Below are 13478 nucleotides of genomic sequence, written 5' to 3'. Positions count from 1 at the left end.
TAGACTGGATATTTTATAAAGAATAGAAATTTATTTCTCACTGTTCTGGAGGCTGGAAGTCCAAGATCAAGGCATAGGCTTATGGGTATCTGGTAAGGGCCAACTTCCTGGTTCATAGATGGTGCCTTCTAGCTGCGTCCTCACATGGTGGAAGTTGCACTAGCACTCTGGGGTCTCTCTTACTAATATAAAGGCACAGAGCCCAAACCTGAAGGCTCTGCCCTTATGACCTAATCACTGGTGAATAGGCTTCAGCATATGGATTTTTCAGACCATAATAGCAGGAGGCAAGAGTATTAGGGACAACAGAAGGTGATTGTGGAAGTGCAGGTGAGACGGAGGGTTCAGAAGTGGATGCCATTTCGGGGTGACTGATTAAATATATGGGGAGGCGGGTAATAAGCAAATCTGACTGGTACAGACTGTAAACAGTGATGAAAAATGGACACATTTAATTTGGATATCTGTATGATACTAGAAGGATTTTTTCAGTACTTTAATAACTAATAGAGTTATTAAATTATTTTCAAAATGCTTATTTTATGGAGTTCTGGTCAGTATGAAATATGACATGAAAGAACTAAGTGAAAAATTGGAGGTAAGTAGATTTTGAAATATAAATGAAATGTGATAGGATGTTGCCTCATCTGCAAGCACTCAAAATTGGGATTTCTTACACAATCTGCAGCAATTTCCTGAATATTTTTGTCTTATGTAATATGTTTATATTTCCACTTAAACTCTCTGAACCTCAGTTTTCCCATCTGTAAAATTAGGATCATGGCCACACATTGCCAAGTTGACACAGAGCTTGGCATATAGGAGAATCCTGGCAAAACAGTTTCTGCTGTTAGTACCATGCCAGAAGAAATAAATACCTCAATAAAAATTCTTTTTTTTTTCTGATAGTGTGGTAGTTGGCTCTAAATAAAATTACTTTATTTTTCCAGCCTCTTATGTTAAGAAAAAAATGACTGTTCTGGTACCCATTCTTGGTACTATTTCATAGCCTTTCTGTGACTCATAAGAAAATGGTATACTTTTCCTCCTTTTGCTGGTGAGGATGCTAATTTCCAAGGAAATTGATTGAGATAGTCAAGGTCATCAAGTGAGTCTTTGTTAAAGGTGGAACTAGCATCAAAATGAAGATACCGCTCAGTGTTGTGCACGGTTCAGTGCTGGAATCACTAATCAGGGCCCCGAGTCCTGCCCTGGCCTCTGTGACTGCTCTGGAGGGTTGGGTCTTCCCGAGTCTGTGTTGGGGCTCCACGTGCGCTCCCTTGTTTACCGATGCTTGGTTTTGAATTGTTGCTTAGTTCCACTGCTGTGCGTCAGGGCCTGTTTGTTTCTGAAAGCTAACAGCTTCCAGAAAGAGCTCGGAGACCAGGTCTGAGCACTGGAAGAGTTGTCTGTGTCTTCCTGCTGTGGATTAATTGAGAGAGACAACTTGTGGGAAACACAAAGAACTTTCTGGCATTTTAATTTTACTTTCCAGTATATTGATTTCCTTCTGTCACCATTTTCCTTTAGAATTTTAGGTCGTCCTACCAGATGCCAAAGACATTGTAGTTTTGCTGTTTTAAGCCTGATTTTGATAGTATGTAATCAAGTTCTGAGTGCCTTTTCCTTTTTAAAAAGGGATATTAAAAAGTTTAATAAAGCCGCCATTATGTTAATGGACATAACATACTATTCTAGCACATCTTAATACTTATCTATAAAATGTTAACACTTTTATTCCGATTTCCTTATAATCAAATTGAACAGGTACATTTCTCTGTTCTCTCAGAAAAGGTGGTAATGAGCCCAGTGCTCAAACACTTGGGAGAAAAAATAGGTAACTGTGACCAAATACAAGTCTCTGAGATGATAGTCATTGCAAAGCATGAGCGGATGGAAACTGGCTTCTTTTGAATAAGAAAGGAGAGGTGTATCCCATGTGAGAAGAACACCATTGTGATTTTGAAAATTATATGATGCATCTTATTGTTGATATCTGCTTAATCGCTAGCAATATCTCAACATTTCTTCTGTTTTTATTTTTTAAAGACACATCTTGAACTTTTATGCCTTTAAGTAAATAAGAATTCTAAATGTGTGTGATTCTTTGATTACAGCAATGAATGCCAGAAGTGCATGCAATTCTTTGCAACACTTTTATACTCTGCTTTTCAGAGGTTGTGGTCGGAAATCCTTGTTTAACATTGTACACTGAAGACACTCTAAGCTTAATTTCAAAAGGATTAAATGCCAAAGATCATAATCTGTCACAGGATTAGTTTAAAATAAAAAAAAATACATGCCAAAGATCAGAAAATTCTTAAAAACAACCTCTTCTAACTTGTCACTTTATTCTTAACATTGACAAATTCATACGGATTACTTCGCTTGACTTTTTAACTGCAAGTCAAATAATAAATGTGAATGAACCTTCAATGTCTTAATTAAAAGTAAATCTAAAGATTCATCTTTTCTCATCTTTTATTATTTTTTCGTATACTTCATTCCCAGATAATTCTGAAATGATTTCCTTGGTACTCACAGGTGACTCGTGTTTGACACATGGAAATAGTTACTGGGGGTATGTGTGTGTATCTTTTGTATACCATGAAATAATCAGGCAAAGTGATTTTAAGATAGTAATCCTTTTCTTCCACTAAAGAGTTCAACAGATCTAGATTTGAGAGTTTTCTTAGGTGTGTTACCGAAATTGCAAGGGGGTTCAGTCTATGTCCAGTTGCTCATCGCACAAAGATCCAATTATCAAGACAATGAGGATTACCAAGAAATTTTTATAGGAAAGAGGTCTTATTCAGAAAATAGGAGAAGCCTCAAGTCCATCTCTCTGGCTAAGGAGATCATGGGCTTTTAAAGGAGGGGCCACAGGCCTTGGGGCAGGTCTTCTTTTTTTTTTTTTTTTGAGACAGAGTCTCACTGTGTTGCCCAGGCTAGAGTGAGTGCCGTGGCGTCAGCCTAGCTCACAGCAACCTCAAACTCCTGAGCTCAAAGGATCCTCCTGTCTCAGCCTCCCGAGTAGCTGGGACTACAGGCATGCGCCACCATGCCCGGCTAATTTTTTCTATATATATTTTTAGCTGTCCATATAATTTCTTTCTATTTTTAGTAGAGATGGGGTCTCGCTCTTGCTCAGGCTGGTCTCGAACTCCTGAGCTCAAAGGATCCGCCCACCTCGGCCTCCCAGAGTGCTAGGATTACAGGCGTGAGCCACCGCGCCCAGCCGTGGGGCAGGTCTTGATATAACTAACAAGGTGTTACTTACACTGAAGGTAGGTTGTGGAGGATGGTGAATCTTGGCTTCAGGAAGTCTGCCCCGGGGCCTTCAGAATCTCAGCTCCTTTGTCTTGCAGAAAATCCACCATTTCCAGGAAATAAATCAAAAATCAAGTAGTTAGTTAAGGGATAGGATTATATAGGGTCATTGACATTTGTTCAATGGGGAGCTGGTTAGAGGTGTTTTTTTGTGTAGTCCCAGTGCAATTACAAGTAATTTGTTTGAGCAGGATGGCTAAAATGGGCATTTTCTTTTTAAGAAAGATGACCATGATACCTTACAATGTAAAATTCACTTAGGTATTTCTGTTTTGGTATTCTTGGCAAAGACATTTATAGGCCAGTATTTTTCTATAGTATTGTCTCTCTTTATATTGCTTAATTATACTATGCTTTTTATTATACTGAAATTAGAGGCATATACCTCTCCAGGCAGCTTTATGCTAAATAAATTCTTACCTTTGGAGGTGACATACACGGCTTAACTAAGAGAAAATAAGCAAAGATGGCTTATATGGTAAATAATTCTGACCCAGTTTCTAATATCTAGGTAAGAAGACACCCAAATTCTACTCATAAAACCTAAATAACTTGCACGGACTTTGCAGGTATGAATGAAATGCTAATATAGTCGCGTGGGTTGTTTTTTTAAATTAATTTGTAATCACATAAGCGACTTTTTTTTTGTTCCTCTTGTTAAAACAAAAGTTACAAATGAGACAAATTCTCCTCTGACTACAACACCTCAGCAGGCATTCCCGTCCTGCATAAAAATAGAGCTACACTGTATGATTGTACAGTGATTGAACATTCAGTATTTTAAGAAGAAAGCCTGTCCACAGGCTTTCCTTGTTCAGTTAACTCAGGTCATCTCAGATCAAGGAAAACCTGAACTCTTCAAAGTTGAGGAAGGGGAGACCCACAGGACCATGCTTCCGGCCTGTGGTAGAAGAGGAGAAAAGTAGAGAGGGAAGGAACATTCTTGTCCAAGAATACACTAAGGTTTAATGAGGTTATATTGTACAGATTTATGCGGATTTTTTTTTTTTTTTTTTTTTATTAAGAGACAGAGTCTTGCTCTGTTGCCCAGGCTGGAATGCAGTGGCACAATCATAGCTCATTATAACCTCGAACTCCTGGGCTCAAATGATCCTCCTGCCAAGTAGCTAGGACTACAGGCGTGTGCCACCATGCCCAGCTAATTTTTAAATTTTTTGTAGAGACAAGGTCTTGCTATGTTGCCCAGGGTGGTCTTGAACCACAAGCAGGTCTTAGCCACAAGCAGGCAGTCCTCCTTCCTTGGTCTCCCGAAGCACTGGGATTATAGGTGTGAGCCACTGTGTCTGGCTATTATGTGGAATTTGATCTTAGCAAAAGTTATCAAACCCAATATATTAACGTGTGTATATGCATTTTAATTATAATATACATGTATGTATCAAATAATTTCAATATATGTAATATCAAGTAATTGTGTTAGAACCACTAATAAAAACTATTTCTAATTCTTGGTTATATTTTTATTCATCTACATACCTATACAATTGATGGCTGCCATTTGTGCCTACTATATGGTAGGGAGGGATTCTTCATACGTTATTTCTAATGTTATTATCTCTATTTTACTAATTAGGAAATTGAGACTCAGAGACGTAAATAGTCTCTCCCAAGGCCACCGAGGCATCAGGGAGCGGGGCAGGGTTGGATGCTGTCTTTCAGATAGGTACTTTCCTTGGCGTCATGTTGCCTCAGCGAATCAGTTTCTGGGAGTAAAGTGTTTAATGTCTTTGACACATTAAATGGCCTAAAAGTTTTAAATTCTCATTCTAATGACATTCTCATCTTCTAAAGATCTTCCCTTTAAAGGATACTCTCTAAATGTCTAACTGCTGCCTGCCAGCCTGTGCTGGGCTTCTCCCGGGTACACCACAACCCCCCCAACCCCCGGCCCCCCACATACACGCGGGACCTGAGCACCAGCCACTGCGGGCAGGTCTTTGGCTCCTGTTCCTACTTCTTCACCTGGGCCAGGCACTGGGAGGAGAAGGGCTGCTCCTGGGAGTGCAGCGGGGCGAGAGCACTGGCATGTCGGGCAGCCTAGGCTCTGGCAGCTGGTGTGGCACCACTGGGCATGAGCTGGGCTGGTGTGGGGCAGCCAGACGAGGACCGCTCCTCTGCTCTTCTCCCAGGTGCCTGGACCGGGCAGCCACCACAGTCTCTACCCCACAGCCTTCCCCCTGGGTACCCACACCCCAGTCCCCCTCACCTCAGGCTCCTGTGCCAAATTCATCTGCCACTTCTTGCCCGGGGTCCTGGGGTTGCATTGCCACTCCTCTTCTGTCCATCTCCTTGCTGCTCCTGTCGTAGTGAGCTAGTGCCATTCCCTTAGGATGGGGGTCACGGCCCTGGCAGCCAGATGCCCACAGCACCCTGGCGTGACCTGCCACCTCTGCTTCCACACCAGATCCAGCTACCTTTCCTACTCCTGTACTCAATGGTCAGTGCCCTCCCAACCCCAGCCCCCAGTAAAGTTAGTTGAGTTCTGACCAGTCAGAATGGGCTCCATTTGTACAACAGTTCAATGTCAACTAAGTTTAAGTCCTTACAAAGCCAAATTAATAGCAATATAGAGTGGTTTAAGCTCTTTGGGCCAGTTAATGTTTTTTGAAAAAAGCACAACGGAACACTATTATCAAAATCTTTGCCTTAATCTGCTACTAGCTATCGTTCTAGTCATCATATATTCATTCTGGTTTCAAGCACTCAAGCAGTTTTTTGGATTTGTTTTATTGTGTCATTGAAAAAGTAAATGAACCTGCGGAATTTCTTGACTGAGCATCTGCCGTTTTTCCCTTTTTCTAGGTCTATTATTAGCAGAAGATTTTTCTGCATAGTTGGCACGCTGTACCTGTATCGGTGTATTACAATGTATGTAACTACACTCCCAGTACCTGGTATGCATTTCAACTGTTCTCCCAAGGTAAACTATTCCTCACTGTAATTTCCCTTTTTGTTTGTTTCTTGTCTTGCCCTGGGGTCCTTTGACTGAGGCTGAAGGTGAAAATTTCTTCAGAATACAGTCAGGTCCCTCCACCTCCATCTGGGAATGTTCCTAAGCAATAGAGCTAGGCAGCCCCAGCCTTCTCACCATTTTCCAGCCCTGCCGATGCCTCCCAGCTGGGGAAATATGTGGTCTAGTTAGCATGTTGGGAAGCAGTTAAGCTTTGCGTGTGGGTGTAGCTCTTTGGTTTCCAGCCAAACTTTTAAAATATCGTTCGTTCCCTTGACACGCATCCAGAAGCTTTTATATGCTTTTTCCCTCTCTTAGTGGGAAAGCTCAATTTCAAATGATGTATTTTTTCCGTTTTCCTTCTTTCATTAATCCCTATAGCAGAGCAAGCAAGAGAAAGTATTCCTGTCCCCTTGTAATCCTCCACCAACCCAAATGAGATCACTGTTCTCTGGCATTGCCTTACTGATTTTCTTTATTTAGCTTAGATATATTTTTTTAAAATAAATTTTATTCCTCTCTCATTATCTCTGCCTTTCTATCAGATTCACATAACACTCTTCATCCCCTAACCTTTACCTTGGAAGAATTTTTAACTAGGGAGATCATTGGAATTATTTCATAAAATAATTAACAGAAGATTTAATTTTTAAAATGTTTACTTTAAAGCTCTTTAAGGCAATAGAAATAGAGGAGGCTAATTTCTCTCCTTGATTCTGGTGGGAGAAGATATGAAACAGTGTGATGGGTTTGAGACTATTTTTTGCATTGCGCCCGTGCTGATGAAATAGCCTAACACTTTCAGTCTCATCCCTTTGTGCTTTCTGTTTCTTCCAGAGGAGACATTCTCTCTGATGGAACCTTTGGAAAGAGGGCTGAAAAATTCACTTTGGATTTTTAAAATGGTGTCTTTATCATATTAAATTTTGGATCCCTTTAGTTTGATGTATACTGTGGTCCCCCTTCCTTCTTAGACTTAAATATATGCCCAGGGAGGTAGCTAGTTTCTTATTTGACTTTTTCTACTTTTTGCTGTACGGTACTTCCTTAACTCTGGAAAGAAAAGCTATCATACAGAATGAGTGTTCCCAGCCTTTTACTCCTCTCAATCGGCAGTCTTGCCTCCCTGCATTCTCGTTGCCCTTCCAAACAAGCCAACCTCACATCTTTTTTTATTCTTGTAAAAGCTCTCAAGCACTTGCCTTCAGCTCCTGGGTTATAAGAAATACCTAGGTATCATTGAGAATCCAATGACGTGGGCTCTTGCTGGGAGGCTAGCTTGATAAGCCGCTTGTTTTAAGTAGTAAAGTGACAGTTTAGGACATTCACATAAGTTTAGTTCCACTCCTCATAAAAGCCTGTGTATTGGGAAATTTTGCTACCAAGAAGTGGGTAAATATGGGTTCTGGCTGAGCACAGGTTGAAGATGTATCCAACATTAAGGGGCTGTACTATGTACTTTCTCCCTGCTCTGGTTCTAGCTTTGTTTCTTCTTGAGGATTTTTGGAGCTCCACGCAGTTACTGGCAATTCCAGACTTGGTAAGCCATTGATACTTATAGAATCAGCTTGAGTCATCAACATATCTAACCAAGATCCTGTGGCTAAGAATAGCTTGTGGGTTTGTAAAGGCAGAGAGGTAACAGCAGAAACTGTTCACAAAAACCAAACTCAGACGTGTTGCTCATTTACTATGTTGACAGAAATTCCAACTAGGGCCATCATTCTGTGATGATTTTCTGGAAGCTAGAATCTTAAAATAAACTGTGGGGTGTGAAATATTAGCACACCTTAGCAAAAATTATTAGTTAAAACTCATTAAATCTAATTACTACTTTTGTGTAGAATAGGACTTTTGGAAGAAAGGATTGAGAATACGATTTTTTATTCTGAAAAATTTCAGCTGTATCTCAACTAGTATAAGGAGCTCTCATATAACACCCAGATTCAATAATTATCAAGATGTGCTACATTTGTTTCCTCTCTTTTCTTTTTCCTTTTTGAAGTATTTTAAAACAAATCCCAGACAGTGTCATTTCATCACTATATACTTTAGTATGCATCTAGAAATTATGGACATTTTATTGGATAACCATAATGCTGTTGGTTTCTAGCAAAATTGACAGTAATTCTTTGATATTGGCAATTACCACTTCACAGAGTATCCTGATTGTCTTAAAGTGCCCCCCCCCTTTTTATAGTTGGTTTGTACAAATTAAGATCTAAAGTCTATGTATCACATTTGCTTGTTCTGTGTCAGGTCTGTAATTCCAGAGCAGTCCTTTCTCCCCCTGTTCCCCACTGCCAGTAGCTCGTAGAGATCAGATCAGTTGTCCTCCTGCCAGACTAGTTGTCCCGTAAACTATCCCACCATGTTCTGGATTTCTCTGTTTCTGTGGTGTCAGCTTGTTCCTCTTTCTTCCACATTTCCTCTGAATAGAAAATTGATTCTGGAGACTTAGATTCAGTTTTAACTGTTTTGGCAAGAAGTCTTCCCAGGGAGGACAGAAAGATTTCTGAAGCTAGACATGAGAGTTGGAAAAGGCCTTGAAGGCTTGGTGCTGCCCTGCGGATGGCAGATAAAGCTTGAGGAATTCATTGGTCAGGCCAGAGCTGGGAGGCTGTGCTGAGGACCAGTGTGGAAAAGAGAGAAGGTGTCGCTAGAGAGACCTCAGATGACAGCTCTGCCACTCTAGAGCCACCCAGGGCTCAGGGAATCAGAATTCAGAACCTTACTAAAGGTCACACAGTCCAGTGTTCTATCTGATGTCTGAACATCATTGCCACCAAATCTTCATCAGCTTCTCTCTGAACCATTGTACAGAGAGGAAACATATGACCCCTGTAAAAATACAAACTTACCTGGTAGTGGAAAGAACACTGAGGTCAGGATGAAGATAGTCTTGCACAGCCACTTACTAGCTGTGCGGCACATGCATTGGGCAGATCATTTAACTTCTCAGGGCCTCAGTTCCTCTACTGGCAAAACAGAGCTAACAACGCTTTCTGTATCTGTTGTAAGGAGTCATGGATGTGAAAGGAGACAATATATAGGGGCTCTGTCAATGTAAAGTGCCATACACAAATAAGAAGAGAACTTGGTGTTGTCATCATCCTTCAAACCCTGGACTTGTATTTATTCAAGGAGAATTGATTTAGCAAACGTGAATTAAGTACCTACTGTGTTGTAGGTTCTAGAGTACCAGAGGTGAGCAATGTCGAGCTAATCCTTGACTTTGTGAAAAGCACCTTAAAATCAGCTAGTCTAAACTTGTACCTTATGCAGTAAATGCTGTAATAAAGGCCTCAAGCTAAGCTACTCTGGCCCTGATGATAGGAAGAAACAGGTTTGAGCAATATTTAAGAGGCCAAATCGATGCAACTTGGTAATAGATTTCATGTAGGGAAGGAGAATAGAAGGGAAGGATTTCAAAGACTGGATTTTACCACTGGGACAATTACAAGAGGGGGAGAAAAAAAGGGAGTTAATGAGTTTGGATTAAACACATAGAATTTGAGATACCTGTGAGGTATCTAAGTAGTGGTATCCAGAACAGTTAGCAATATAGGTATGAAGTTGAGAAAAAACAGAGCTAGAAAATAAATACTTGTGAATCATCATATTCTGGGTAATGGTTAAAGCTGTGGGTATGGAAGAAAAGGCCCAGAGACAGGATATAGAAAGTACAATGCGTCCAGAATCAGATATTATCAGATATTCTGTGATTTGAGATACCAGTTAAGGCCTGTCAGTTGGTGGATACTCTTACAGTTAGTTAGTCATCACTAAACTCTAGGGAGAGTTGAGCTTTAGAATACATTAACTTCCTGTTTAATATACTCACATGAACTTAAACTTGCTTCTACCATCACATTAAACCCCATAATTGTACTTAATGTTTCCATTAATGCCAACACTCAAAATGTACAGTTTCTAAGAAAAATGTCCCAACAAGTATGCAGCAGTAATTATGAAAATTGGTCTTATTCATTCATTTTATAGCCGTGTACTCTTTGGTTCATAAAATGTGACAGCTTGGAGAAATAATCATCCCGTGAGATGAACACGTTGGGAACAAAAGCAGGCTTCCCATCCAATCTTGCTGCAAGAATGGGAAAAGGGAGTGGAAAGGGAAGTTAGGTGTGTTCTGTTCCTAGATTACAAACTTCTCGGAAGCTCTTCTTCCATATCCCAGTGTGTCCATGTACAGGGCTTAAACTAGAGGCTGCCAAGTTTTGGACACCTTGATCAGCCCATGTTAATCTCATCCCAGATTTTCTCTTAGGAGCATGTGTTTTAACCTCAAAACAACCTCTTCTCATCTTGTTACCAACTCTTTATTGTATAATTCCTTTTTTTTTTCTTTTTAAGAAAAAGGGGCAGAAACACCTGAGAATTCTTTGATGTTCTAAGCTTCCTGTAGGAAAATTTTTTTTAAGAGTTTTAGCAAACTCTTAAAAAAAAGACCACCTACCTTAGTCCCCAGATAGCAGCCTAATGCTAATGGAAGAGAAGAAGTAACTTACACATTTTCAATTCTCACTTTAGTAATTAGAGGTAATCTGATGGTGACTAAGCAGTCAAGTGAGATGCATGTTTGGGTGTGTTTTATGTTCTCCATGGTGACCTTAGATGTGAAAACTTGAGAAGAGGGAGATTATGTTAACCGCAGGGGCACTTAGCTGGCTAATGCATTAATCCAACATGGAGTTTTCAATGAAATGATTCTCTTGAACTTGAAAGGTATGTTTGGTTTTTTATTTTTGCCCTGAACACGTGTGGAACACAGGCCACTTTTGGACAGGGTGATGTCTGGGTGACATCAGAGGCTGATGGCTCAGTGAAACAATACAATACAAATGCAGCAGCAGAACGGCCTTCGTACTCTCCTCTGCCACTGTCAGCTTTTCTGCAGCGAGTGGATTAGAAAGATCAAAGCACTTCCTTTCACTTGCGGCTGAGCTGTGTTGTAGTGATCATCAGCCTAACAGGTCCCCATTCTGGCACGAGTTAGTCTTACAAGGCAAAAGACTCACTGGTCTTTAGGGTTGTATAACCTTCTTTAGTTCTTTCCTACTTCCCCAGGTAGCAGTTAGAGTATTCCAGGTGCCCTCCATGCTGACACAGTTTGATGCTCTGATTAGCTCCTGCTAACCTTAGCAGTATATGGCTTGTGTTCCATTGCCACAGTAACTTCATGTCATCCTGTTGAATTGTGTGGAACCTTGATTGTCAGTGCTTGATTTTACATAATTTTCTGCTTGCCTCCCAGTTTCTTATTGTAAGTAAAATTTTCCTTTTTATTTATTTATTTTTTTTCCTGTTTCTTGCATATAATTTCCAGTAACAATTCCCATCTCAAATCTCTTCTTCACTTTTCCTTTTCTCTCACTGCTAGTAATTCTCTTCCTTTCTCAGGGATTAAAAAAAAAAAAACAGAAATGCACTGAATTATTTCTCTCACTTAAAAAAATTTTTTTTTTATTTTAAAGAAACCGTGCATTCATTATAGATACTTTGGAAGAATACAAAAAGAGGAAGATTTTAAAAATCATTCATGGCCCTGTCTTCTATTAGTATTTCAGTATATTCATCCTTTATGCATATTTTTCTTACATAATTCTGATGGTGCTGTCTATATATTATTCCTCTCTCCTTATATTTAACATTTGATATGTGCATTTTTACATTGATTTTGTAAGCCATAACCTTTCTAAATGGTTTTCTCACTGAAAGGAAGACAGGAAGACACCACTTTCCCACACTGTAAGGCAGCTAGATTGTTGATGTGATTTCATAAAAAAGCAGGTTGCTGTATTTCCTGAGCAAACCTTTCTAGAGAACCTACCCTGTGTGAGTATAGTGGTCAATTTTGAGGGTACACAGATGTGTAAGACAAGTACGCCCTCCTCTCACAAACGGACATCCAGAGGCCGTGACACACATGGAACTGCTGACTTGTTCAGTGCTCTCTGTATGTAGTAGACATGTGACCCCGGTTGCCATGGAAGCACAGAGGACAGTGGCACCTCTGCTGGGAGTGCTGGCTGTACTGTGGAGGTGCCTCTGAGCCAAGTCTCAAAAGGACGAGTAGGAGTTTGCCGGGTGGAAATGGAGAAAACAAAGGGTATGGAAGGGAATCAGGGAAAGAGGTGAAGTTAGATGTGCCTGGACATGGGATCCTATGGGCCAAGTGGCCAGAGGCAAAGCCAGACAGCCAGGTTGTGGGCACAGTTTGCAGGGCCTTGGCACCCCTTTAAGGAGGTTGGACTTTGTCTACAGGCTGTAGGAAGCCAGGAAAGGTTGTAGCAGGGAGCATTAGGTGATCACATCTGTCTTTCAGAAACATTTCTCTCCGGTGATACAGAGAGTAGGGTGTCTGGGAGAGAGGGAGGGAAGTGGACTTAGAGTGGTGCCAAATTGTGTGCACCTGTTTTGTGCCAGCTATGATTCTCAATGTTTTGTTTTCATTTAATTCCCACAACAGGGAGTGGAAGGAAATTGCAGATGGTTTGGAGTTAAGTGACCTGCCTAATGTCCCATGGGTACTAAGTGGCAGAGGGCAAGAAATGTGGCCCAAGTCCCCTGTTCTTGGTACTCCACATGAGCGAGACAGATGGCGCTTTTGCATGGTTTTTTGAATTAGAGCTGAGGAAGGCCTAGACCAGGGCACAGAGGGCCATGTTTGGGAGGCACTGGGAAGGTGAGGAAGATTTTCTGCATGTCAGCAGCCATCCAGTGTGAAGAGGTCAGCAGGGTCGGAAAGCATTCCCTGGGGAATTCTAGAGAGCCTCAGAGGTGTCTGTGTGTGACTCTACACGAAGCAGCATCCACCGTGTCAGAGTACAGGTGGATGGACAGTGGGGCTTTCATCCTGATGAAGGGTGTCTGGATGCCCAGACATTACAGGCCACCAGCAGGTTCCATTCAAAAGCCATATGGTCCTGCTTGAGGGGCTCCTACTGGCCAACGTTGAGACAATACAGGTATCACGATGAATAATGACAGTATTGGATTGTAATAAATCAATAAAAACACTTAAAGATTAGTGAGGGGAAGCTCTTTAAAGAAAAAACTAATAGTTATTAATAAAACAATAAAATTAATAAAAGAAATCTTATTTACTTTTCATTTACTTATTTTTTTAGAGATGGGGGTCTCTGTTTCCCAGGCTGGA

General features: G+C 40.7%; 1 protein-coding gene across 5 annotated transcripts in view; it reads left to right on the top strand.

Annotated features, from left to right (window-relative positions):
* The window catches only part of SGMS1 (sphingomyelin synthase 1), a 285145-nt gene that overhangs the window by 255540 nt on the left and 16127 nt on the right, over positions 1-13478 (top strand). For all 5 annotated transcript variants that reach the window (XM_069459845.1, XM_069459846.1, XM_069459848.1 and 2 more), the window contains one exon: positions 6154-6271. In XM_069459845.1, coding sequence (XP_069315946.1) covers positions 6154-6271 — 118 coding nt within the window. The remainder of the gene's footprint in view (positions 1-6153; positions 6272-13478) is intronic.

Source organism: Eulemur rufifrons, chromosome 28 (assembly GCF_041146395.1).
Source record: "Eulemur rufifrons isolate Redbay chromosome 28, OSU_ERuf_1, whole genome shotgun sequence".
Lineage (NCBI taxonomy): Eukaryota > Metazoa > Chordata > Mammalia > Primates > Lemuridae > Eulemur > Eulemur rufifrons.
This window is presented reverse-complemented; position numbering and strand designations above follow the sequence as displayed.